At 46.0% G+C, this 23,570-nt stretch overlaps 1 protein-coding gene across 1 annotated transcript in view; it reads right to left on the minus strand.

Moving 5' to 3' along the window:
• Positions 1–23,570, minus strand: part of Epas1 (endothelial PAS domain protein 1) — an 85,760-nt gene that overhangs the window by 24,833 nt on the left and 37,357 nt on the right. Inside the window, exons 2-6 of the mRNA XM_063229097.1 lie at positions 17,541–17,731; positions 9,415–9,566; positions 8,934–9,018; positions 6,176–6,294; positions 5,852–6,057 (exon numbers count right to left, since the gene is read on the minus strand). Coding sequence (XP_063085167.1) covers positions 5,852–6,057; positions 6,176–6,294; positions 8,934–9,018; positions 9,415–9,566; positions 17,541–17,731 — 753 coding nt within the window. The remainder of the gene's footprint in view (positions 1–5,851; positions 6,058–6,175; positions 6,295–8,933; positions 9,019–9,414; positions 9,567–17,540; positions 17,732–23,570) is intronic.

Here is a 23,570-nt window from a genome sequence, read left to right on the forward strand (position 1 = left end):
TAGCTGGGATCTGCACAGCTGGTTCTGTAGTTAGAAAGGAGGGTATACATGCAGGAAGGTAGCCCTGGCTCAGTCCTACCCTGAGTGCCACCAAATGCCACCACTATCTTCCATTTCCCAAAAACCTACAAGCAATAAGAAGAAATTCATCTTGAGCTGTAACAAACAAGAAGCTGATCATGCAGAAAAAATGGCTTTTGACTTGTATGGTCTATTAAACTTTGAAACAAATCCCAAAGAGAATTTATAGAGTTCCGCTTCCGGGGAGTACTCTGAGCTGTCTAGATGAAACAGGGTAATAATACATAAGCACTCCTTACACACTCGCAGTTGCACAAATGCAGATGTGCATGGAATTCTCAGGGATCTAAAGACACACACAATGCTCTCCGACTCACAATGGGCAGGGAAAGACTAACGAATAGATCTGTAAAAAATATTTAGAATACACTGTATTTAAAACTACAATACACATAATATGTTCATCTACTTTATTTTGATATATTTAGAAGTTTTAAGATTCCTTTGAGCTTAGGATGGCATCCACTCTTTAAATGTAACAAAAATAATCTCTTAACTATATTCCTTTATTTCCTATTAAACATAACCTTCTACTATTAATTTGCTCAAAGTCTATTTTATTTTCAGACTTCAAAGCACCTTTGAGCGTGTGTTTCACAATGCACGGCCCTTTACAATTTTCTTTGATATTATCGATCATCCGCAACTCTTCCCTTACTTAATCATCTTTACTATTCCTAATGTGTTCATATAAAATGAATCATTGTAAATTTGAAGTCTTTCCAACAGAAGTTGGAACCTAGTCACCGTAACTTATTAAATAGTTACTCTTGATTTAGTTACATACTGTGTTGCTATAATCCATTTATAAAATAGGATTGCCCTCAAATTCTTTACTCTGTGAAGATCAAATGACCCTCATTATTAACCTGACACTTTTCCCTCTAATTTTGATACCTATTTACTGATCCTTTACACATTATTTGATTTCATAATTTATTTCTAAAATACAGGAAGACTCACAGAACTCACAAAATCGCAGCGATGAGTTTAGACTGCTTCAGTCTCCTGATGGCTGAGCGTCCTTCAGTTGCTCTCTCTCACCACCAGATGGCACCTTCACATGAATTTAGGATCCACACTGCTTTTAATTTTTCTTTCTTTGGGTGGGTTGTGCTATGTATTCTAGATTGGCCTTAAATTCGTTATGTACCCTAGGCTGGCCCCAAACTCATGGAGATCCTCCTAGCTCAGCCTCCAGAGTGCGAGGATTACAGGTGTGCCACCATGTCTGGTAAGAGCCACTGCATTTTTTTTTTTTTTTTTTTTTTTTTAAAGTTAAGCTACTTGTGAGCAACTTTTGTCTTCCTCTTTGGGTGAATGAGATGATCTATTTTGTACCATTCACTGTAGTTTCATTAAGTTGTTTGTATCTTAAACGCTATACTCTTGTAGATCAGAAATCATTTTTTCACTTTTTGAGTCTCTCACACAGGGCTAGATATATAGCAAATGTTCGATAAATAAGAATTCCTGAGTGGGTTGCTCAGCATTTCAGGAAGCAATGTCACACTTATGTCTGAATTATAAGTGGAGATCATCAATCACACTGATAACTACAACAGTCATTTCTTTGATCCAGCTATGCTGAGAGTCAGCAGGCTAAGGGAGCACTTTTAACGCAAAAAGCTGAAATCCAACATGATGTTAAAAAATTTCAGATTTCTGAGCACTTCATATCTTTAGTTTTCAGAGTAGAGGGTACTTACCCAGTAAAATCTATGCAAATATACCCAAATCAAGTCAAAACAAAACAAAACAAAACACCCCCAAATTGGAAGCTTTTGGTCCTAATTTGGTCCTAATTAGAGATATTCCACCTGTAGACCTAAATGTGACATGCTTCAGATGTTTTAAATTTTTATTAGAACTAAACTATCAAAATTATTCACATAGGACTCCATATGCTACTCTGGCCCTTTTTATTTTTATTTATTTTTTTTTTTAATTTTTATTTAAGGAGAAAAGAAAAGAAAAAAAAACAGTGAAGGGTACAAGTTATACAGATTTACAGAAGAAAAAAAATGCGCAGTAGGAAATCACTAGTTAATAGATTACATATTGCCATCTTAGAAATAATTGTTCAAGTCACAGAATTAAAGTTTGTAGAGTGGACATTCCAGCAATGATACTGCAAACAGTTCTGTTCAATGATCCATTAGAACTCTGTGATATCATTTTCTGTCTTATACATTTAAATATACATGCAGTTATATAGTTTAGAGCATTTTCTTTTCCTCTCTTTTGTACAGTGACTATTACACATTTTGGGTTTCATTGCTCCCACTGTTCTTATTGCTTTTTTGGAAGAGAGTAAAACCAAATGTGACATAACAGAACAGAATCGGTCAAGTCAAAAGGGTGGATATAATAGATAATATAAAAACATAATACAAGGTGATCAACAATGGTTACCCTAATGCCTCCCGCTATTTCTAATAGAATTGCCTATATCATTAGTTGTAATACTATTGAACAAAACCGTAAAGGATAAAACCGACAAAACCAAAACATTGGAGATATTGTAGGTCTTCAAAAGTAGATAGAAGTCAACGAGAATGGGCGTTATAATGAATCTCATTATCTTCTCAGCTACTCTGGCCCTTTTTAAAGGGAAGGACAAGTGTATTCTGAGTCATCTGCATGGCTTTATTCGGTTTCAGATACTCCGAATGGGCTCTTGCAGGTTCAGCCGATGGCAGGAACCTGAGAGTCCAGCAAGGCCCCAGGGTTTTTTCCTGGCTTCTTTCTGCCCCTCTCCCCCTCTCTCTTCTCTTTCTCTCTGTGACTCTTTTCTTTCTTCATGGTCTCACATAGGCTCATGACAGCTCCAGTGCCAGCCCAGAACTTCCTTTTTTGCTCTCTGTGGTCTCAATATAACTAAGTATCAAAGTACCTCAAAAGCGGGTCTGTGGATTTGAAATCACTTTCTTCAGATTCTTTCTAGCTTTTTAAATGGGGAAGCAGCTCCCTTTGTGGGAAACCACAGCCCCTTCCCATGTAAGCTGTCATCAAATCCAGTGAATTTGCTGATTAAAGTGGGAGCCCTACTCCCCCCGCCCCTCCCCATGCGCTGTCATTTGTAGATACTGGGTTTTGAAGCATTTATCTCGGAGAATTATTAAGGACAACGTGTGTGTGTGTGTGTGCGTGTGTGTGTGTGTGTGTGTGTGTGTGTGTGTAAGGACAACGTGTGTGTGTGTGCGTGTGTGTGTGTGTGTGTGTGTGTGTGTTCTCTCACCCCAGAACAAAGAGTGAAAACAAAACAAGCTACCAAAGGGAAAAAAATTCAAGTCCTCATCAAAGTAACTGAGAAACAACACTTACGGATTAAAGACTTAAAATAGTCGCTTCATAAACTGCCTAAGCTATGTCGGTGCCCTTGTTAACTAATCTGCTAATCGGTTAAACACAACCTGTGTGTCGCACAGCATTCTCTGTGTTTACCTCCTCTGCATGCGCTGCCCCAGCCTCCCTGAACTCAGGATGGGGCCATGTCATCTGGTTCCCTGAAAGGTGAGATTCAGCTGCAAACGCAGGATGTCCCACCCAGCTCAGAAGCGGTGCCTCCCCCAGGCTGTGAGTCACAGAGCCTGCGATCACAGGTTCCTGTAAGCCCAGGTCCCCGCCTGCTGGTTCTGACACACGGAGAAGTCAGCACACAGCCCGGATTGTGTACATTTCTTCTGTAACTACTTTCAGACACCCAAATATCAGTTTTTATTCCCTCTCTCCCTCTACCCAGAAGTTAACACTCTCAGAAAAGTACCTGAAACTCATTCAAATCAAGATAATGAATAAAGAACTAACACAGAATTAAATTTCCAGGGTTTTTTCACTCTAACAAGAACAAAATCCTCTTTTTTGCTATTATCTAGGGATGGCAAGCTCTTTTCTGGAATGGCAGGATCATCCTTGTGCCCTCAGCTGTTCCCAAGTGGCAGAACTGAGGCACCCTGGGCACCAGTTCACCCTAAAGCCAGAGTCATGTGGGCTGTGCAGTGGGATTCCCGTCACCTCAGACCATTGAGGGGGTGCACATCACAGCACTGTGTTCTGCCCAGAATGTGCACCTGAATGCCACGGTGCATATATGTACGTGACCTCGGCCAGAAGAGACTGCCCTGCTGCCTGCCTTCTGAGTGTTCTTTCTCTCCAGTCCATCATCATCACAGCAGCCCAAGATGCAACACTAACAACTGCACACCTGCCACAAAGGCCAACTGCGGCAAAGTTCTAGGACCGAAGCTTCCAGAAGGGACTTTTCCGCCCTATGAAGTTGGGGCACATTTTCCCTCATTTTACTACTCACCACCTCCCCCAGGCTCAAGTCCTGGCCCTACCATGGTGAGAACTTGGGGACTGGGACACCCCAAGGATGCGCTTATAAAACTTCTAACGTTGTACCACAAATGGTGGCCAATTCCAAGAAGGGGCCAAAAACCAACAATTAACGAGGTAAGTTTAGCGTTAGAGGAGACCGAGCCTAACCCGGGCAGTGGGATTGCACTGTGAGGAAACCAGATGCCCTGCGCCATCCAGTGATGACAGAAGGCCAGGGTAGAGGGGTGGCCTTGCCAAGCTTGGAGGGGCCTCCCTTTCTGGGTCTGGTGGTTTCCCACTAGTGGGGAAGACAAGGCAGTTTCTTGCTCGTGATCTTTCCCCGCTGTGCTGGGCCCAGACCTCCAGAAGTAAGCTGGGCTCCCTGAGCTTATTGGGGAGAATGTGCTTTGGGAAGGCCAAGAACTGACTGAAGCAGCAGCAGGAAGCCTCCCATGCATCTTCCTGTAGGTACTTTCCAGCCGCGACCTCACCTTACAGAGACCCTGAGGAACAGGCTGGAAAAGTATCTCCATGTTGGAGAGGAGTGGCAGAGTTTGGGGTAATATAAAGGTAACTCTGGATTTTGGAAAATGCAGAGGTCAGACTGGCTGAGATCCTCCCTGAAGGGCACACACAGGTGCAGAGCCCCAGACAATAGGGCACAGTGGCCTTCACATCTATTCTCCCTGTCGCCTCCACCTCCTGACCGTCAGGCCCCGCGGTCTCAGAGCAGAGATGCCAGACTGAGAAGCAGTGGCGTGGCCTCCTCCTCGCTCATGACAACCCCAGTCTCATCACCGTGTCACCACCTACAACTTCAGCTAGAAACCGGAGCACACATGTCTTCCCCGTGCAGACTTAAGTGTTCTCTCAGCAACTTTAACCACAGTAGGTAAGAGTGAGAGCTGTGAGGGAACTACTGTGTCCCCTCAGTGAAGTCCAGTGCCTGGCTGTGGGAGTTAGAGTTTGGCCTAGCTCTGTTCATCCGCAAGCCTTCAAAAGTAGGCCAGACAGTGGCTGGAATATTCCCAGCTAAACACAGGAGGGGTGGCAGCTGGGAGAGAAGCTCTGGCAGTCGTGGATATGGATGAGGAGAAGCCAGCCAGCCATGGGTTCATTTCTAGGCCTGAATCTGGTGCTCTCTGACTGCCCTGGAAATACCCTCAGGAGCCTGAAGCACTAGGTCTGCTCCACAATGTCAGTCACACACCAGGACAGCTCTGCAGACGGACCCTGAGGCTGCATCGGGGGAGATCACCAAACATGGTACTGGAAGCTTCTGAGGTCTACTGATGGAGGAAAACAGGACAAGGGCCCTCGGACTTGCGCCCAGCAATACCCTACTCTCGTATCTATTCCTCCCCTTAATTACAGGCCTGAGCACATGCAGAGATCCCCAGCCCCTCCCCAGCCCACAGGATGCACACTGCACCTGGCTGGCCCTTACCTGTCATCACAGTAGGTGAACTTCATGTCCATGCTGTGGCGGCTCAGGAAGGTCTTGCTGTCAAGGGGGATGTCCATGTGGGAAGGGTGCTGGATCGGCTCACACATGATGATGAGGCAGGACAGCAGAGGCTCCTTGTAGCTACAGAGGCTGCTGTGGGGAGCACAGCTGTTGTAGACTTTCACCTGGCCGGTGCAGTGCAAGACCTGGTGGCCAAGAGCAGAGGTCAGCAGAGGCCAGATGTAGGGCGCAGGGTGCTGGGAGTGGGGCGAGGCTTTTGGTCAGCTCAGCCTGGGACTCTCACCAGGCCTGGCTTTAGCCTACCTTCCAGGTGGCTGACTTAAGGTTGACAGTCCGGCCTCTGTTGGTGACTGTGCACTTCATCCTCATGAAGAAGTCCCGTTCTGTGGATATTTCTTTGCCTTTCTTTCCAAAACCAGAGCCTGGTGGGAAGCAGGGTGGGATGGGAACCGGACAAGCTGAATTAGTTTTATACATAATGGCACAAGAGAGGTCCAGCTGCAGTTTCTCAGGATGGCTTATTTTTTCATCTCCCAGTAGTCTGTGTAGCTGGGACCTGAAGGCTGGCCTGGTGTGAACACTGAACTCCATCCAGCCTGTGGGCTCACAATGGCTTCCCACCACTGGCCCGATTCATGGCCCCTTATCCATTGCTTCCAGCATCTACACTGCTCCCTCCAAAGTCACCAGCCCCTGCACCTAAACCTCCAGAAGAGCTTGATTTCTGACACACTCCTGAAGAGTTATACGACAAAGCAATGGTGGTACTCTTGAACCAAACTGAATCACCTTCAGGGAACTCCAGTGCATGACAGTCTAAGGGGAGGTTTTCATTGTCATTAAGAGAATATTCCTCCCTATGATAAAAGAATCTCTCCTATACTTAAATTAGTTTTGCTTTTTTTAATTTATAATTTTCATATATAATGAAATATGCCTGTTTCTTGGGGCTAGGCCCCATCACCAGGAGTTAGGATTGAGGAATTTAGAGGAACTCATTTATGCTGTTCTCTTGGATTGTTATTATGGATTCCTAACTAGCAAACATTCAGGTTCTCCTTAATCTGATATCTGATTGTGCTTTCTAAATATAGCTCCAAGAATAATACCCTATTCCTGCTCAAAAATCTTGGGTAACTCTCTATAAAATTTCAGGCCTCAGACAGGGATATAGTTCAATGGCATAAGCGTGTTCCTGGCAAGCACAAGGTCCTGAGTTTGAGTCCTGGTACAAAACAAAACAAAACAAAAAAATTCCAGGCTTCTACATGGCCTTCAAAGCCTTCCACAATCTGTGTCATGGCCCTGTTTTCCTCTAAGAGCTCACACTAACTCTGCTTCTGGATCATGAATCCACCCACAGGCTGGCACTTTGAGTGAGGATTTGATGATTCAGTGAATTTGACGGATCCCAAATCCCCAAATGTGTACCAAGACATTTAAAGTTCTACTCCAATAAGGAGAGGCCACTGCTGTGAGTCATGGCACTTGAGCATTGGAAGTTCCTAGACTTTGCCTAGTTCACTGCTACCAGTTTGAAAAGAAAGACTCCAAGTAAGTCAGAAGTGATTCATTCAGGTCACAAGAGTCAGACTGAGATTCTAGTTAAATTGAGTACAAGAAATTAGAGGGCTGGGTTTCTGAAATAGAAAAACAAGGACTCTCTGCTTTAGGAAGTCCTTCACCCTGACCCAACACGCTACACAGCTGACTCCCAAAACCTTCCGGAGCCATGGAATGCTCCTCTGCTAGTGTGCTCAGGAATCAGGTGGCCAAGGACTTTAGAGCAGAGGGCCTGGGGGACAGGTCAGTCACGTGGTGGAAGGGGAGAGTTGTCATTCTGCAAAGCTTTGCAGGCCCAAATGAGGGCCACAGGCCGTCAGAAACAAGGGTGGAGGGGAGCCTTTGTGGCATGTGCAGCAGCAGGCTTGGTACCGCTGACTCTGTTTCTCAAGCTGGACAAGAACACGCTCCATTCATGCAGGCGAGAGATACTAAAGAGGGCATCTAGATGTGGGCAGAGTCTGCTCAGGTGATGACAGACTCTCAGGTTCAGGAAGGGTCCAGGTGGTTGCTGAGCCACACTGCTGCCTAAAGCTTTGGTCCTCTTGATGGTACCCTCATCCATGCCTTTGCTTGGATGTCCCTAGTTATAAACATGAAGCTTCACTGTCACTGCAAAGGCTGTGCCTTTCACCTGTGCACAGCCCCACATCCACCAGCATCTTCATCAAAACCTCCTTGTCCTATGTCTCATCACCAGAATCCTAGATTTGTGCCATGTTATCCTATGGTAGATCCAGTGGTGGCCTCAGAGAATTGTGCCTTCTGATACTCACGGTCACACATAGGGGCCAGCCCATCACTGCCCTAACCAGCACAACAGAACAGTTCAGGACTCTGCCCTCCTGGCAGGTTCTGCATTTGCACTTCTGCAAGTTGGAGACTCTTAGTAGAGAGGGAGAGGCTCTGAGATACAGTGGAATGAGGGAGAGATGCAGGCACCCCACTACCAAATGCCTGTCTCCTATGTGACTGAACCATCTTAGCCATCCTAGCTTGGTGCAGTCTCTGCACAAAGTGGCTGCTGCTGCCCCTGCTGGGCTTCAGCAGAACCCACACAAACCTGAGAAAAAGCACACAAATTACTGCTCCCTGCGTTTTGGATAGTTTGTTAGGCTACACGGCCATGGAAACTGTAATACTCTCTGAGCACTTGGGCCCAGATGAGAGTTTTGGGTTGAGTGACATCGTTGAGAGATGCTTGACTGTCACGTGGCGATCTTGCTAGAGTCAGGGTCCTACCTTGAGGGAGTGCCCAGTAGTGAGCTCACACCACACATGGGGCCAGCAGGAGAGCTTTCTGAGTACTGGGTCCCTCCCAGCCCACAACCTCATCTCCCAAGCTGCACACCACACGGTGCCAGCCCACCTCCGTGGCTGGCAGCTTTTCCCGGCTTTACCATGGACATGACCCACTTCTCCCATGCTTGGAGACAAAGGGAAGGCAGATGTCCCCTGGGTGGGATGAGAAGGAAGCAAACACATGATGACATTTTACCATTTTTGAGAGTCAAGTTCTCACGGATCTCCTCATGATCGCAGGGATGAGTGAAGTCAAAGATACTGTGTCCTGTTAGCTCTACCTGTTTCAAAAGCAAAGTTTGGCACTGTAATTCTTAACACCGAACTGAGGAACTTGATATACCCAGACTCAGACACTAGGAGGGGACTGCATCAGACCATCCTTCCCACAGCCTCAGGACAGTGCTTATGACCAGGACTGATATGACAGGTACTTGATTTCTAATAAGGGATATTCTGTTAACCTGGCCAGCAGAGAGCTACCTACCAGGCAGCCATCAGCAGTGGGCAAACCCACATGGGTATGTGATCCTGAGGCTTACGGCCTGGCACAGTGAGGGTCAGAGTGGGCACAGGCAGGGAGAAGTCCAAAGGGATTGTCATGAGTACCCTTAACCAATTTCTATCCCACAGTGGAAACACTTTCCCCTTCTGGAAGAGGTGGAGAAGAGTGTCACCTGGGTGAGTCCCATGAACTTGCTGATGTTCTCTGACAGAAAGATCATGTCACCATCTTGGGTCACCACAGCAATGAAACCTTCCAAAGCCTTCAGGTACAAGTTATCCATCTGCTGGTCAGCCTCCACTTCAGATTCATTCTCAGAGCAAACTGGAAAGACAGAGGGTTGGGAAGCTTGAGTGGATTTGGTGTTAAAACAGACATGATCGGTGGGAGAGAGGTCACTCAGGGCCTAGAACAAAGCACACTGCCAGCCACCTCAGTGTTTGCCACATACCTCTGCAGCAGGCACTAGGCAGGCACCGCCACACTGCACAGCCCAATGGGCTTGAGGACAGGGTGGCTGTAGTGAAACAGTACTTAGGGTACAGTAGCCATGGGCAGAACAGTAGTCACTGTAGCAGCAGGAACGGAAGTGTTAGCTGCTGTGAATGTATGTGTAGCAACTGCTACTTGCCAGGAACTGCAGTAAGCATTCTGTAATCTTCACAGCGATGAGGCTTGGGGAAAGGGGAGCTGCTCACTCAGGCTAGATAGGTGGGGAAGCCAACAAGACCAGAAACTGAATCTGGAAGCCACATCTAGACATTTGTAGGCTTTGGAGTCAAGCACAAGTTTCTAGTCCTGACTCAGCCTCCCAGGAGGATATGACTTGGTAAATAACCTCACTGATCGTCAGTTTCCTCATCTAATAACTTCCATCTCTTTGAGTTACAAGGTGAAACGAGTATGCCTAAAACAAGATCAATGCATGTGAATTTGTTCTCTCATCTCTTCCATCTAAAACACATTCACTGACCTCAACTGCACGAAGCCTAGGGCGGAAGGATGTCACACACAGAGATACAAAGTTCTGCAGAGATTCAAGGACATCATGGCTGGGTGTCCAGGGAGAGTTAGGGACAGTTAAGTGCACCAAAGGAGAGAGGGGTTGCTTTGGGGTGAGACAAGTATTCCAAAGAGACAACTTCCAAAGAGAGGAATTTGAGGAGACTTAGGAAAAAAGGGTGACTTCATTCTAGAAATGACCAGAGAGGCCTTTGCAGGTTGGACAGGAAACGTGGTACAAGTCCTCTTCCAGTACTGCAAAGGCAGGTCCATGTTCTAGTCTCAGAGACTGAACTGATAAGTTAGGTCCAGTAGGAGCCTCACAGTAGGAGCACAGTAGTGGTGTCTCAAAACATTGCGCTGGGGAGGTTAATCCAGAAACAGCTTGCAGAATGTCTTGGAGAGAGTGAGGCATATATGACAGTAAGGAGTCAACTGCATGACTGTCAGGCTGCAGAAGAGGTTGCCAGGGTATCTGTGACAGCAACTACCCCAAATCATTCACCTGGCCCATCAAGCACAGCTCTGCTATCTGTGAAACACAGACGCAGTTCTATCCCAGACAAAACACCTGCTCAGGCCCAGCCCTGGTTCTCCTCAGACAACACACAGACTGTATTTCAGCCACCTGCCTTCTGGCTTTCTTACCGACCTCCAAACTATACATCCCTAGAAGCATTTGTGTCCTTTAGGCACAAGTATCAATTCAAACATCTTTCATTTGATTTAAAGAACAAGAGGATTCAAGAGTATTTGTCACTTATAATAGCTTGTATTCATTTAACTACAAAGAGTCTTTCAACTGGAGACTCCTGTAGGAAGCATAAGATGCAATTAGATTGACAGGCCACTTGGCAAGTGACCATCAATGCTGTGTGGTGCTGACCAAGGTCTTTCTGCAACAGAAGTGAATTTACTTAATTCCCCTTCTCTGTGAGCCCTTGAATGCAAGCTCAAGGTAGATCTGAATGAGGTAATATTCTTCCCAAAAAGACTTCAGTGATACCTTTTGGAATCAGTGTCTTTCAGGACACAGGACCAGAGAATGTGCAAGAGTACTTGGGTGCTGCCATTTCTGCAGAGGAGTGGGAAAGGAGCCCTTGCAGGACCAGCTGGCCTTCAAAGCCAAGAGTTGTGCGGGACAGAGCAGCAGCCTTAACCTATATTTACCAAAATGGTGGAACCCAATGAGGGAAAGTCCTCCTCACACGCTTGCAATTAGTCCACAAAGGGGAGGGAGGAGGACCACGTAAGAACAGCCTTACAGCACACACCCATTCCCAAGCCAATTCCTGCTCGGGTTTCTGCTGATGTAGGATCTGCTCTTTACCAACTAACTAGCTGGTGGGACAGATGAAGACGAGGTTGTTAACACCAGCCCTCCCAAGCACCATCCAAGTTTGAGCAGAGGTTTTAGGAAAGATGGCAACATAGCTGAGCATGTATACCAGGGCCACTGGAGGGCTGGCTGAAACAAAGATTTCTGGACCCAGGATTTATATAATTTTCAGGGTCCAGTGTAAAGAAAACACAAGTCCTCTTGTTTTAAAACTAAGCCAAAACCAAGTCCCTTCCAAGGATGCAGCCTTTCAAGATGCCACAAGTTGCACCTCATGAGGCTGGCCCTGGAGGGGACCCACCAGCAGGCATCATGATTCAGGGTATCTCAGGCAGAGCAGGGAAAGTGCTTGACTGCTAAGGTCTCAGATTGATGCCGTTGTTCCTAGAACCAGGACCACAGCCTCAGCTCCAAGTCCTACAAGGAACCCGTACAGGGGAATATCAACCACTTGGACAGCTGATTTGGGGAACGACCGAGATTTTTCAGCACCTTTTGAGTCACACCAGACAGAGATGTGACCACTTTCTCCAGTCAATCAAAGCCCACCCTTGTGGTTTTTGGACTATGGAAAAGATATTTTCTCTTCAATTTCTTTGATCTCAGTGGTTATACTGACTTCAAAATGTGGAGTAATCCCAAGACAACGTATTTGGGTTAACTAGGTCCAGAGGAAATAGTTCTGCTTAAAATTTCCTGTTTTTAACAGTTTCAACGATGCCCAACTGGTTTCCAGGGGGAGGTGAAACTGGCTGCCACAGTGGGTCAGTGGCCTTGGGTGGGAAGGAGAGACAGGGGTGCTCTGGGGCCACAAGGGCAACAGAACATCTTGGAACTGAGGTCACAATGGCTGGGAGGGCAGGAAGCCAGCAGGCGGCCCCTAGAGACCTGGAGGGGGTGAGCAGGGCTGGGCAGGGCCTCTTCCTTCTGTGGAACTATTTGCTCTCACAGCACCTGCTTATCCTCTGGGGAGCTTCTGAAGGAGCCTGGCCTGGTCACTCCCAGCCTGGAGCCAGCAAGCAGGCCCTCCTCCAGGGCCAGGAAGCTTAGGTCACATCTTTGCTGAGGACATGCTGTCTTTTCCCTATGCACACCAGGTCTTTCCCTGATGTTTCATGAGTATTCTAGGCAGGAGAGAAGCATTCATTTGCTCCACAGCTATTAAGCTTCTGCTGTGTATCTGCTCTGTGCCAGGCACAGAATAATGTGTCTCTGCGCCTCGCTCACTACATATTCAGTCCTGTCCTGGGGAGAATCGAGCTACTGAGAGTGTCAGAGCAATCCTGTTCCTCAAGGAATCCACAGCTGGTGAGGATGATAGAGATGGAGAGCCAGAAGGTTACAGAACAATACAGACTAGACCCCTGAGGCAAAATAAAGCAAGGAGCCCAAAGGAGGTGCCCCACAAGGTGCCAACAGGGACTTTAAGTCATCTTGGGGTCATCTTAGCTGTTTCCCAGGACCCCAGAGAGGAGGGACAGTGATCCAAGCCAGAGGTTTTCTGCTGAGAGGGAGCACACTGGACCTGGGGAGCACAACAAGATTCTTTACTGCTAAAAATAACCCAGTAAACAGGTCTTGATGACTCTCTGCAGCCAGGATATGTGCAGCAGAGGTTTCGGAACACTGGTTCCGGAGCACCACTCATTTCCTTTGGAAGCACCACCCGGCGGGCATGGAGCTAAGAAAGTAGTGGGATAGCAGACACCTCCTGACCAGGTCTCTGGGACCAGGCTGTCCTTGTGGGGCTGCCCCACTCTTTCCAACAGAGTCACATTACCCTGAGAAGACTACTTTCCGCATAGCCACAGATGTGCTTGCTTGAAGCAGTTACCATGGCAGCCTTTCTTTTCAAAAGCTTTGCCTAAAGGGATTCCTCTCTCCAGCCCTGCCAGCTCCTCCACCTACCACCGTCTCCAAACCCAGCTGGGGAGTGCTAGCCAAGCCGAGAGGAAGCACTGGCAGGATCGTTAGCCTCGCCTTGATGCCCCATCTTTGACAGACTTGGGCTCCAGCCACACCTGCGGCAGAAGACTGGTGTCTTGCTACCTTTCAGGGTTCCGGGGATCTCTGCAAGTCCACCGCTGGAGATTCACACCGTTGTTCTCTCTGGATCTGCTTTTGCTACCCTACCTCTGTATTATCCTTTGTAAGATGCAGCACAGGGCTGGCTGGCTTCAGCCCATACCAGTTGACTGGCCAGACTTTTTTGTCTCGACAAGGTTTGTATTTCTAGAAGAGATGGTAAATGAGCAACCCTCAGCCATCAACACCCTCCTGTGAGTCAGCTCACTGCCTTTGTTCCAAACAGTACAGAAAAAGGCCCAGATTTGGACTATAGGTGAGGCAAGGGGGTGGGACAGTGACAGATAAGGGTGAAGGTCAGGGCAAAGCGGTCTGAATGCAGGGCTTAAGAGGGCACCAGAAACCACAGCTGCCTTTGCAAGTTTGATCTTTCCAACCTGCTTTTCTTACCTGGAAGAGTTATGATAAAATCATTCATCTTACATTTTAACGTCTTTCCCCTAGCAGTCCAGAGACCAGGAGATCATAATCTCCTGTGAAGACTACATCTTCACTAGGCAAATGCCATGAATCAAAAATAAACCTGACATTTCCCTTGAAACACCTGCTTCATGTGGACCTCCAGCTCCTTGTGAAACGAATCTGACTTCATCTGGCGTGAGGCTGGGGAAGCCCCGAAGCAATCTTAGAGCGAAAAGCATATTTTGTGTATTTACTGCTATTTAAAGTATCACAGTGCAGAAGTGACCCTTCCTCTGGCCACAGTGTGTAGGGCTCATCTTGAAAGAGGATTTAAGACAATCAAGAGGTATTTCCATTGACTTTCCCGTCAGAGCCTGTTCTGTCCTCGGCCCAGCGTGGAAGCGAGTATCATAAAGCTATTGTTTCAGTTTGCTTCCTGTGATATGAATCTCAATCAGAGGCCCCGACCCACAGCCTGAGTTTCTCAACGTTGAGGTTTCCTCTCCAACATTCCCACACACAACAGCCTACTGTGAAAATCAAAGGAAAGCATGTTACTAAGTAAAGAAGAAACTTTTCTGAAGCCAAAGGTGGTATTTTTTAGCCTTTTGAACTGTGAGCTATGCAGCTAGTCATTTCCTAGTATAAAGGGAGACGGCGCTGGTCCTCGCTCACCTTGGTCAGAAATGCTTCAATAATGAACCTGCGGTTTGTTTTGAGTTGGAGGAACACAGCAGTCTTGCATTTGGATGAGAATTTATGAAATGTACGCACGAGGACAGTTAAGAAATACCCTGAGTTTTTTCTTTTACATCATTTCTCCAGAAGCCTTTTATTTTTACTATCAGGCCGGGTTCCTGTTCATAATCATGTTTATTTCTAAGCTATAACTTATTGGACAGGCGAGAGGATACGGCCTTTTACATCAGCTTAATTCTCTAGCAGTGCTGTGGGGATATCCTGCTAGTCTCCGTGCAGATGAAGAAGTTAAGGTTCAAAGAGAAAAAGAAATGTTTAGAAGGTTTAGAAGGAGAGAGAGAGGGAGAAACTGACGGGGGAGAGAGGGAGAGACAGAGACAGAGAACAAGCTGCCACATAGAGATTCAAACACAGGACTATCTCCTGGACTCCTTTCCATTATGTGCCATTATTTTTTAAAGCAAAGTAGGATTAAAAAGAAAAAGAGCCTGTCTTACAACTTCCTGAAACAGTTTTCACAACTGGTCTGGGGGAAAAAAAATGGGAGTTAAGAAACCATCTCCTTCTTCCCTGGCTGTGCTCATTTTATGAGAACTTCTCTTTCAAGGACATCAGGACCAGATGGCCCGCAGTAGAAACTTTTTATGCTTTTCTGTTATTTCTCTCCGTGGGACACCAAGGCCCACAGCTGACAGGCAGAGGCCAGGCCAGAGGGTCAGTAGTTGGTTTGCATAATGCACCACAGCTCCAGAACTGAGATGTGGCTACCACTAAGGACACTGGTCCTGTCTCTGTGATACCCAAGGGGGTTGCACTGGCACACAAGCAGGCAGATGTGCTGAGGTAGCTCAGATTCTGATGTTGCCCCCGTCAAGCTAACCTCAGAGCCACTGAGGACAACAGGCTTACCTCAGGACCACCAGGCCTTGCACCAGGAGGAAGGGCAGGAGCAGCTGTGCATGGGTGAGGAGCTTCTGCCCACCTATGCCCAGGCCAGCCTGGGTCAGCCCCCCTCTGACTGTGGTTCCCTCCCTCTTGCCAAAATCTCTGCCTGACCAGGTTTGTAGAATCCTTGTGCCATACCTTATCTTTCTTTCTCACGGACCAAGATTCTAGGTGTATATTTACCATGTGCTAAATATGTGACTTTAGGCAATCTTAACATTTCTGTGGCTCACTTATCTGTAAAACAAGAAGAAAGATTACATGCAAATGAAGTCAGAGAGGTGTCATATGATTAATATATTAGCTTTTAGCTTTTCTGGGCTCTCTGCTGGTAGATGCATAGAGGTGGTGGTGAAGGGAGCAGTGGTTAAACCAAAGGAATTAGAATCTGGGGAAAGAATTTCAAATACCTTAAGCAAGGAAGTATGGGTGTGGTAGGGCTAACCACTTGGCCACTGATTCTCTCACTACCTACTCTGTTTGTATGTAAAGATGACTCTAATGCTACCAAATAGCAATAGAGTGCCCTCAGCTTTTTAGGAAGCCAATCACTTTAAAAGTGAGTCTCAGTGCCACACACCTGTAGTCCTGGCTACTCAGGAGGCTGAGGCAGAAGGAGCACATGTTCGAGTCCAGCCTAGGCAATTTAGCAAGACCCTGCCTCAAAATAAAATTTTTTTAAAGAGGTAGGGTTATAGGTTGCTAGTGGAATGTTGTCTAGCACCAGTTCGATCCCCACCAGCAACCAGAAAAAAAAAGGAAAAAAAGGCAGATGGGTGTCCTTTGCTGTCCATCCACAATCCCAGCTTGGCCTGTGCACCTCTTTCTGTACCCGTGACTGCCCTGCTCAGTCTGCAGAGCACATCTCTGCCCTTGGGTCTCCCCTGCTCAATCTTGCAGCCTATAACAGAGGCTCAGCCCCTGGTCCTGGGCCCCCAAGTGGTCATTCTCTGCTCTGAAGGTCTTTTCTCCATATCCTTCCTGTGCTCAGGCTCAGAATAGCACAGGCCAGCCTGGCTTCCCTGCCTCACTGGATTCCCTCCGAGCAAGGCTTCTTTCCCAGAATAACCACGTCATAACAGGATGGCAGAACCCACTCGGTCTTCAAGGGACCTCGCTCACTCCGGAAAAATGAAAACCAACCACAAAAGGCCCTTCACTCCGACTGCTGCCCCCATGCTCACGCTGGCAGGCACAGACTGCCACACGCTGCAACATTCCTTATAAAACCAATCAATTAGACAACATTGTCACATGGGATCTGAAACTGGGCGCTCTCTCAGGCCACCTCCTCCAGTCAGGACTAACAGGAAATGGTTTTTGAAGAAAGTAACTTTCTGCGATGAAAAGAACACTTTGTGACCAGCAAGCTGCAGAGATGCTAGGTAGGGTGACATCCAGGCTGCCCATTGCCAGGGGTTGCCCAGCGTGACCATTGTGTCCCTTAATCCCTACAGGCACCCTGTGGAGGAGACATACCTAATTCCACTTTACAGAAGAAACAGGCTCAGGCAGAACAAATGATCTCTGGGCCTAACTGGCTAGAAAGAGGTAAAAGATAGAAAGGGCGCATCATCTCTACCGACCAGAAAGCAGAGACTAGAGCACTTCATGCAGGCTCAACTCTGCAGGAATGGGGTCTCATGGTCAGATGCGACAGCGCTGGCAGGTCAGAAAGCATGGACAGTGGCCTTATTGTGAGTAGGCGTTTACAAAGTGGGGTCTCTGGAGGGCAAGGCCGTGTCTTTGGCACCCTGGGGGCCTCTATATGTGGCAGTGCTAATAAGGCTGTCACTCACATCAGCCTGGGGACCTGCCAGCCTCACCTGAGGACAGGAGCTTGTGGGTCCGCAGGAAGCTGATGGCCAGCCGCATGATGGAGGCCTTGTCCAGGTGGGAGCTCACACTGTGTGGCAGGGGCAGTTCATGAGCCAGCTCATAGAAGACCTCCGTCTCCTTGCTGCGCCGGCATCTTGCCGCATCCCGGGACTTTTCCTTCCTCCTCTCCGAGCTGCTCCTAAATCAAGAGACAAGGAGTTAGTCCTCCACCGCTGCTGTCAAGCTATCACAGTATATATACCCTTGATCAAGACATGGCTGTGGCTCTCCCAAACCACAGGCAGCCAAGCTCGTCCACTGAACCAATCCAGGCTCAAGGTGGGAGGGGAGGGGAGGGGAAGGGAGAGGCATTCACCTAGGAAACTGGCAGGTGTCAAACGTGTGTACAATCTACTTGACACTGCTGGCTTGGCTTTCATGTGCTCTGGGGTCTTCTCAACAACCCTTTAGTTCTAGCATTCCCACAATGCCCAGAACAGGGCTATGCATGTTTACAGCTCAACAAAGACTTGCTAAGACCTAGTCCTGGGTTATCTGAGGATGGGAATCCAGAGATGGAAAAGAATGGTGAGGGAGGTATAGTCAATGGCCCAGGTGGCTCTGGAAAGAATCTGGAGAATAAGATGAAAAACTGCTTCAAGATGCTTTTTCTGGATAAAATGTACTCAGAAAACATTAAATTCAGTCTTGCACCTTGAATCCCATTTCATAGTAGAGTGGTTCCCATTGTAAAAACTGAAAATGCCATTATATCTCAAGAAGAACGTGCTTTAGTCTGAGGTCTGCCAAGGGTTGAAAAGGAGTGGTACAAACATATTTTCTTTCCAAATTCTGCCATCTCAGGTGATAGCCTGACTCATACTCATCTTTGCTTTAGGAAAGAAAGATGCAAAACACCAAAACCTGCCTCTTCCCAGAAGTCCTCCAGAAATCCTCGTTCTTCTTATAAAGCCTATTCCAAATTCTAATACAGGCAAGTTTAAAAGCCAGGATATTGGGGCTGGGGATTTAGCTCAGCGGCATAAGCTCCTCCCTTGCAAGCAGGCAGTCGTGAGTTCGATCCCCGGTACCGATAAAAAGGAAAAAGACAAAAAAAAAAAAAAAAAAAAAAAAAAAAAAGCCAGGATATTTCAGTTGAAAGTTTAGCTTCTCCACTTGCTAGCTCTAATTTGGTTAGCTTGTTTCTCATTTGTAAAATTGTGATGAGTACCTGCCGCACTGAATTATTGACTAAATGTGATTTCTTATGTAAAATCTTTAGCACCAGGCCTAACCATAAGCAATCAGTGTTAGCTAATATTAATAAATGGTTTGTCCATGAAAAGATGACCATAAATTTAAAAAATCAGTATAGGACAGTTTATAAAAGCTCATGTATTATATTTTTTTTCTTTTACACTAAGTCCCTGGTTTACAAGTCAGCTCTGTTTTAGGAGAATGTTCCTAAGTAGCATTCATCAGTAACTGACAAAGTCTTATGCAGTACACTGCTAATCTTATCCAGTTTGCCTATGAACTTTCACAACTTAAAGACTTACTGTATATTATATAGGCAAAAGCCAAGAAATATAATAAACTATGATTATAACCATCCCAAACATAGGGTTTACTTTATTCCAGGTACTATTTTAAGCAGTGCTATGTTAGTGTCTTTAATTTGCACAACTATCCTTGCAAACGGGTGTTACTATTATCCTTAATTTATAGAAAAGGAAATGGGCCCAGAAAGGGGGGGGGGGAAGAGAGGCATACATCTATGAATACAGCAGCCAAATGGGGACATGAATGGGGCTCTGCCCTGGACGGGTGGGCCAGAACCCTGTCACTTGGCCATTGGTGTCTATCTTGTCTGTACTCAAAGCTGTTAGCAGTTGCCAAGTAATAAGAAAGGTGACCCCATGCCCTGTGATTATCTGTATTTCCTTATATTTCTACAAATAACCTACATAGATTGTTTAATCACAAAAAAGTTTATTGTTTTCTTTTGTTTTTAAATGTCGAACACAATTTGTGGTTCTCAAGGCCCAAGAAACCATTTCCATGAAGCTTGCTCTATTCTGCCCTGGGAGATGATGTCCAAAACCGGGGGCTCTAATTTTTTTTGTTTTTTAGTTTTGTGGCTTGATATCTGGCTAGAAAAATCAGTATCTTGGGATTCGTGGAATGTTGACATGCCTCTCAAACCCCTCAAGAGATTTGGGGAAGCAGCACTGTTTTGATTTTACAACATACTTCATTTACAGAAACAGAACGTCCAGCTCTCTGGATGAATTAAACATCATACACTTCGACTGTAAGAAGAATTCGTTCAACAGCTGCAGACAGTCAGAAAGAACCTTCCAAAAATTGTGAAATTCCTCCTCCTCCCCCAACCACCGCCCTGACTTCCCAGTCTTGGGACTCCCACCCCTGCACCCCATTCACCCTACCCTCAGGGTGATTTTGCTTTTCTAACAAGACTTTAAAGACAGTCTCCGTATTAGTCCCTCCTACTTTTATTTTAATTCTGACTTCTGAGAGGGGTGGAGGTTTGTAGGCTTTTGGTACAAGAACAGAAGTTGAGAAGGTGACAGCACAATCCTGGACACATCTCAAGATACTGGGTCATGAGTGGCAGGTAAAGGATGTCACATTCTATTCTTCAGCACCAACCCTTGCACTCTCTGAGAAAAGCATTGTGAACACAGAGTCCAACCGTGAGGGACATATGGAGACACCATGAGGTGAAAAGAACCCATCAGAGGCTGTGACACGAACAGCAACATTTGCACATACAAATTCCCTTTGCCTGCAGATTACTTTCCTGGGGAAGATGAGCTCATGTGACACTGGAGGAGCCAGAAAAGGGAAAGGTAACCCAAAGCCAGTGCTGTTTGTCATGTTCCTTCAGACATACAGATGTTTACTGACACGTAACTGTGTGTCTGCCCCTGCACCAAGAACCTTATGTTTATTGTCTCATAATCATCTTACCCAAACACATGGTAGGCATCCTTTGCACAGTTTACAGATACGGAAACAGGCTCAGGCACACCACATCTTTTGCCAAGCTCCCAAGACTCCTGCCTCCATAAGCCCCTGGAGTCATCAAACAGATGCATGGCTGTCTGGAGATGCAGGATTCCCTGCCCAACTTCATCCTTGCAGCTATTCAAGAAAGACAAAGGTAGGCACTGCCGTCCTTTCAGACACTTGGAAACAGACCTGACCCGGTTGTCATTTGCCTAGGACAATTAGCTAATTGTGATAGGAATAGAACCCTGCTAATACTCTCCTCTGTTTACCTTAGCAAGAACTAAAGAAACAGCAATAGCTTAACATTTAGGAAAAGAAAGATTGACAACCGTTGGCAGCCTCTTGGTTTAGCTGCCCTGTTTTTCATGTGTGCACTCTAGGACAGGCAGCCTTTAAATAGGTTATCTAGTTAACCTTGACACAGCCCAGAGAGGTCTGTTGAATGCTGACTCTTGAAAGAACAGACAAAAACGTATAACACTGCCATCATTTAATTAGTAACACTGAAGAACAAGAATAATTAATACGAAGATGAAGGTAAGCCCTCCCCAAATCCAACCCATGCAGGCACCCTGTACATACTCTGCTTCCTCCCACTGTTTGTCACAGGTGAAGACTGGGTTAGGCAGGGTGGTGTTTGCAGAAATCGGCCACAATACTATCTGACTATCTGATTTCAGACAACAGAATACATTCTCTAGGCTGTGATATCTACATCAGGGACATCAGGGAAATGGGACAAATTCTGTTTTTCTTGTCAGAAACAAATGGGATGAGTGTGAAAGCACCTGAAAGCTCTCTAACAATGAAAACCATCATGGCAGATAATAATGACTGGTCATCTAGCTAATCTAAGTGTTAGTCACACTCAGACCTTCATTGTAATTCCTGCTCTTCATCCCCAGATAAACTGTCTCAGGGCAGCAGGAGCTGAAGGGGGGATATCAGGCCAGCTGGTCCTGGCCAGTTCTTTCTATCACACTGCTGAATCTTGCTGGATCATGCAGTATTTCATTTCCTAAAATACGTGCTTTTATTTTTCCCCTCTTTATTGATGAGTTCTATCAACTGAAATCAGTAAGATTTTCTTTTTTTAATGGCAACCCTAAAATTTATAAGTTTTTAAGAGAACAACAAAACCTTCTTTGAAAAGTATTTTATCCTAAAATTCATAATCAGAAAAGACTGAGAATTCTTCCTCCAAATAGTCCCCCCCCCAACCCCCCCACCTTTCCGGTGGCTGGCCTGCTCCCCAGGGTGCTGCTGTAGGCTACTTGGCACTTGAAGCCCACACTGTAAATGTGCTCCTGTTTACTGTGTCCTCGTGCAGTGTAAACCCAGAAGTGTTTACCAAGCTCACACTGGACCCTGTGGTCACTGGACTACGAATGAGGGCCACAATTCTTATTCTCCCAGGTGACACAGTCTAGGTTGGGAGCTGACAAATTTAAATATCTCCACTAACCACAGAGGGAAAAATAGGACAATCAGTAAACACAATAGGGGGGTTGATAAACAGTCTGGCACCTCACACAAGCACAGGGAAGGCTACTCAGGGAGGCAGGATTTCAGCAGTGCCTAAAAAAGATAAATAACATCCTTCTAACAGTCTAGAGGTTCAGGAAGGGCTTTTTAAAAAATGTGTGTTGTCTCATTTGATTCAATTCTAAAAGATAATGATTATATCCTCTTTTAATAGATGACTGTGCAAACATTTGGGGAGATTTAGTAATTTGCCAAAAGATGTATCAAAACATAATTCTTCAGGGTCCAGAATCAAAAGTCTTTTCATTAGCAGCAAGGAATCTAGTTACTGTACAAGTGGAACAGCCCCAGGGCTGTGTTAGATACAGTACTGTGCCACAAACCGGATGCTCATCTATACCATGGGAAGAAGAGGTGGGCTAAGATTTAACAAGAAAACCAGGACAAAGACTCCTGGAGTAGGGCAGCTGTAGGTTTTAAATGAGCAACCATTCATGAGCCCTCGTATGTTGGGAGTGGAATAAAGACTCAACAAACATTCCACGTCAAAGGGTAGGGAGAGGGAGTAAGGGCACCCGTGCTGTAGGAGTTGGCAGACGGTCCAGGGCTGCTGTGTAGTGGGTGTCACTAACTGTGACTCCCCAGGGCTCCAGAGAGGCAACCCTGCTGCATTATCTTGCCCAGATCTCATCACCTAATTTTTTGAAAAAAAATTTTTGACCTTTTAATACGCATATGGTTATACTTACTCTCCCCAAGTCAGAAACCCCAGTCTTGAAACACTGGATCCTAACTAAAGGAAGCAACCACTTCAAGACCAGGCAGTGGGTAAAAAAATAAAACTAATTGTGCAAAAACAGTAGGTGGGCAAAGGATTGGTACTAGGATTTCCACCACTGCCTTAGATACCAAAATCTACAGATACTCAAATCCTTTATGTAAAACAGCTTAGTATTTGCACAGGAACCACACACATCCTCCTACATACTTTAAATCATCTCTAGCTTATTTATAATGCTGAGTACAGTGTGCAAGCTACATAAACAGTCATGATACTATATTGCTTAGGGAATTATAAGAGAAAAAAAGCTGTGCTCATATAGTATAGACACAATTTTTTCCAAGTATTTCTGATTTATGAATGGTTGGATCAAAGGATATAGACCGTGGGCTATGAAAGGTTAACTGTTTATGCTACAACCCAAGCAGGACAAACTTCCTTGCTCGTGTGACTTCTGGGCTATAATGTCAACCATGGTTAATGGACCCCTGCTTAAATCACTATCAACAGTGATCCACTCTTGGTCAAGATGGTCTTTGTTTCTGCACTCAGAAGAACATAGCCTGGAGGGATCCCAGATGTCACCGGCTGCACCAAGGAGGCTTGGTTGATAATTATAGACTCCTGGCCTTTACACTGATTGGGACTCCCATGGGAGTCTGTGACTATCAGGGTTTCAAAATGATAAGCCTAGTACCTTAGAGAAGGTTAAATGGCTGAGAAGTGCAATGGATTC

Source organism: Cavia porcellus, unplaced genomic scaffold (genome assembly GCF_034190915.1).
Source record: "Cavia porcellus strain 051 isolate PalLab524CR breed Dunkin Hartley unplaced genomic scaffold, mCavPor4.1 scaffold_1, whole genome shotgun sequence".
Taxonomy (NCBI): domain Eukaryota; kingdom Metazoa; phylum Chordata; class Mammalia; order Rodentia; family Caviidae; genus Cavia; species Cavia porcellus.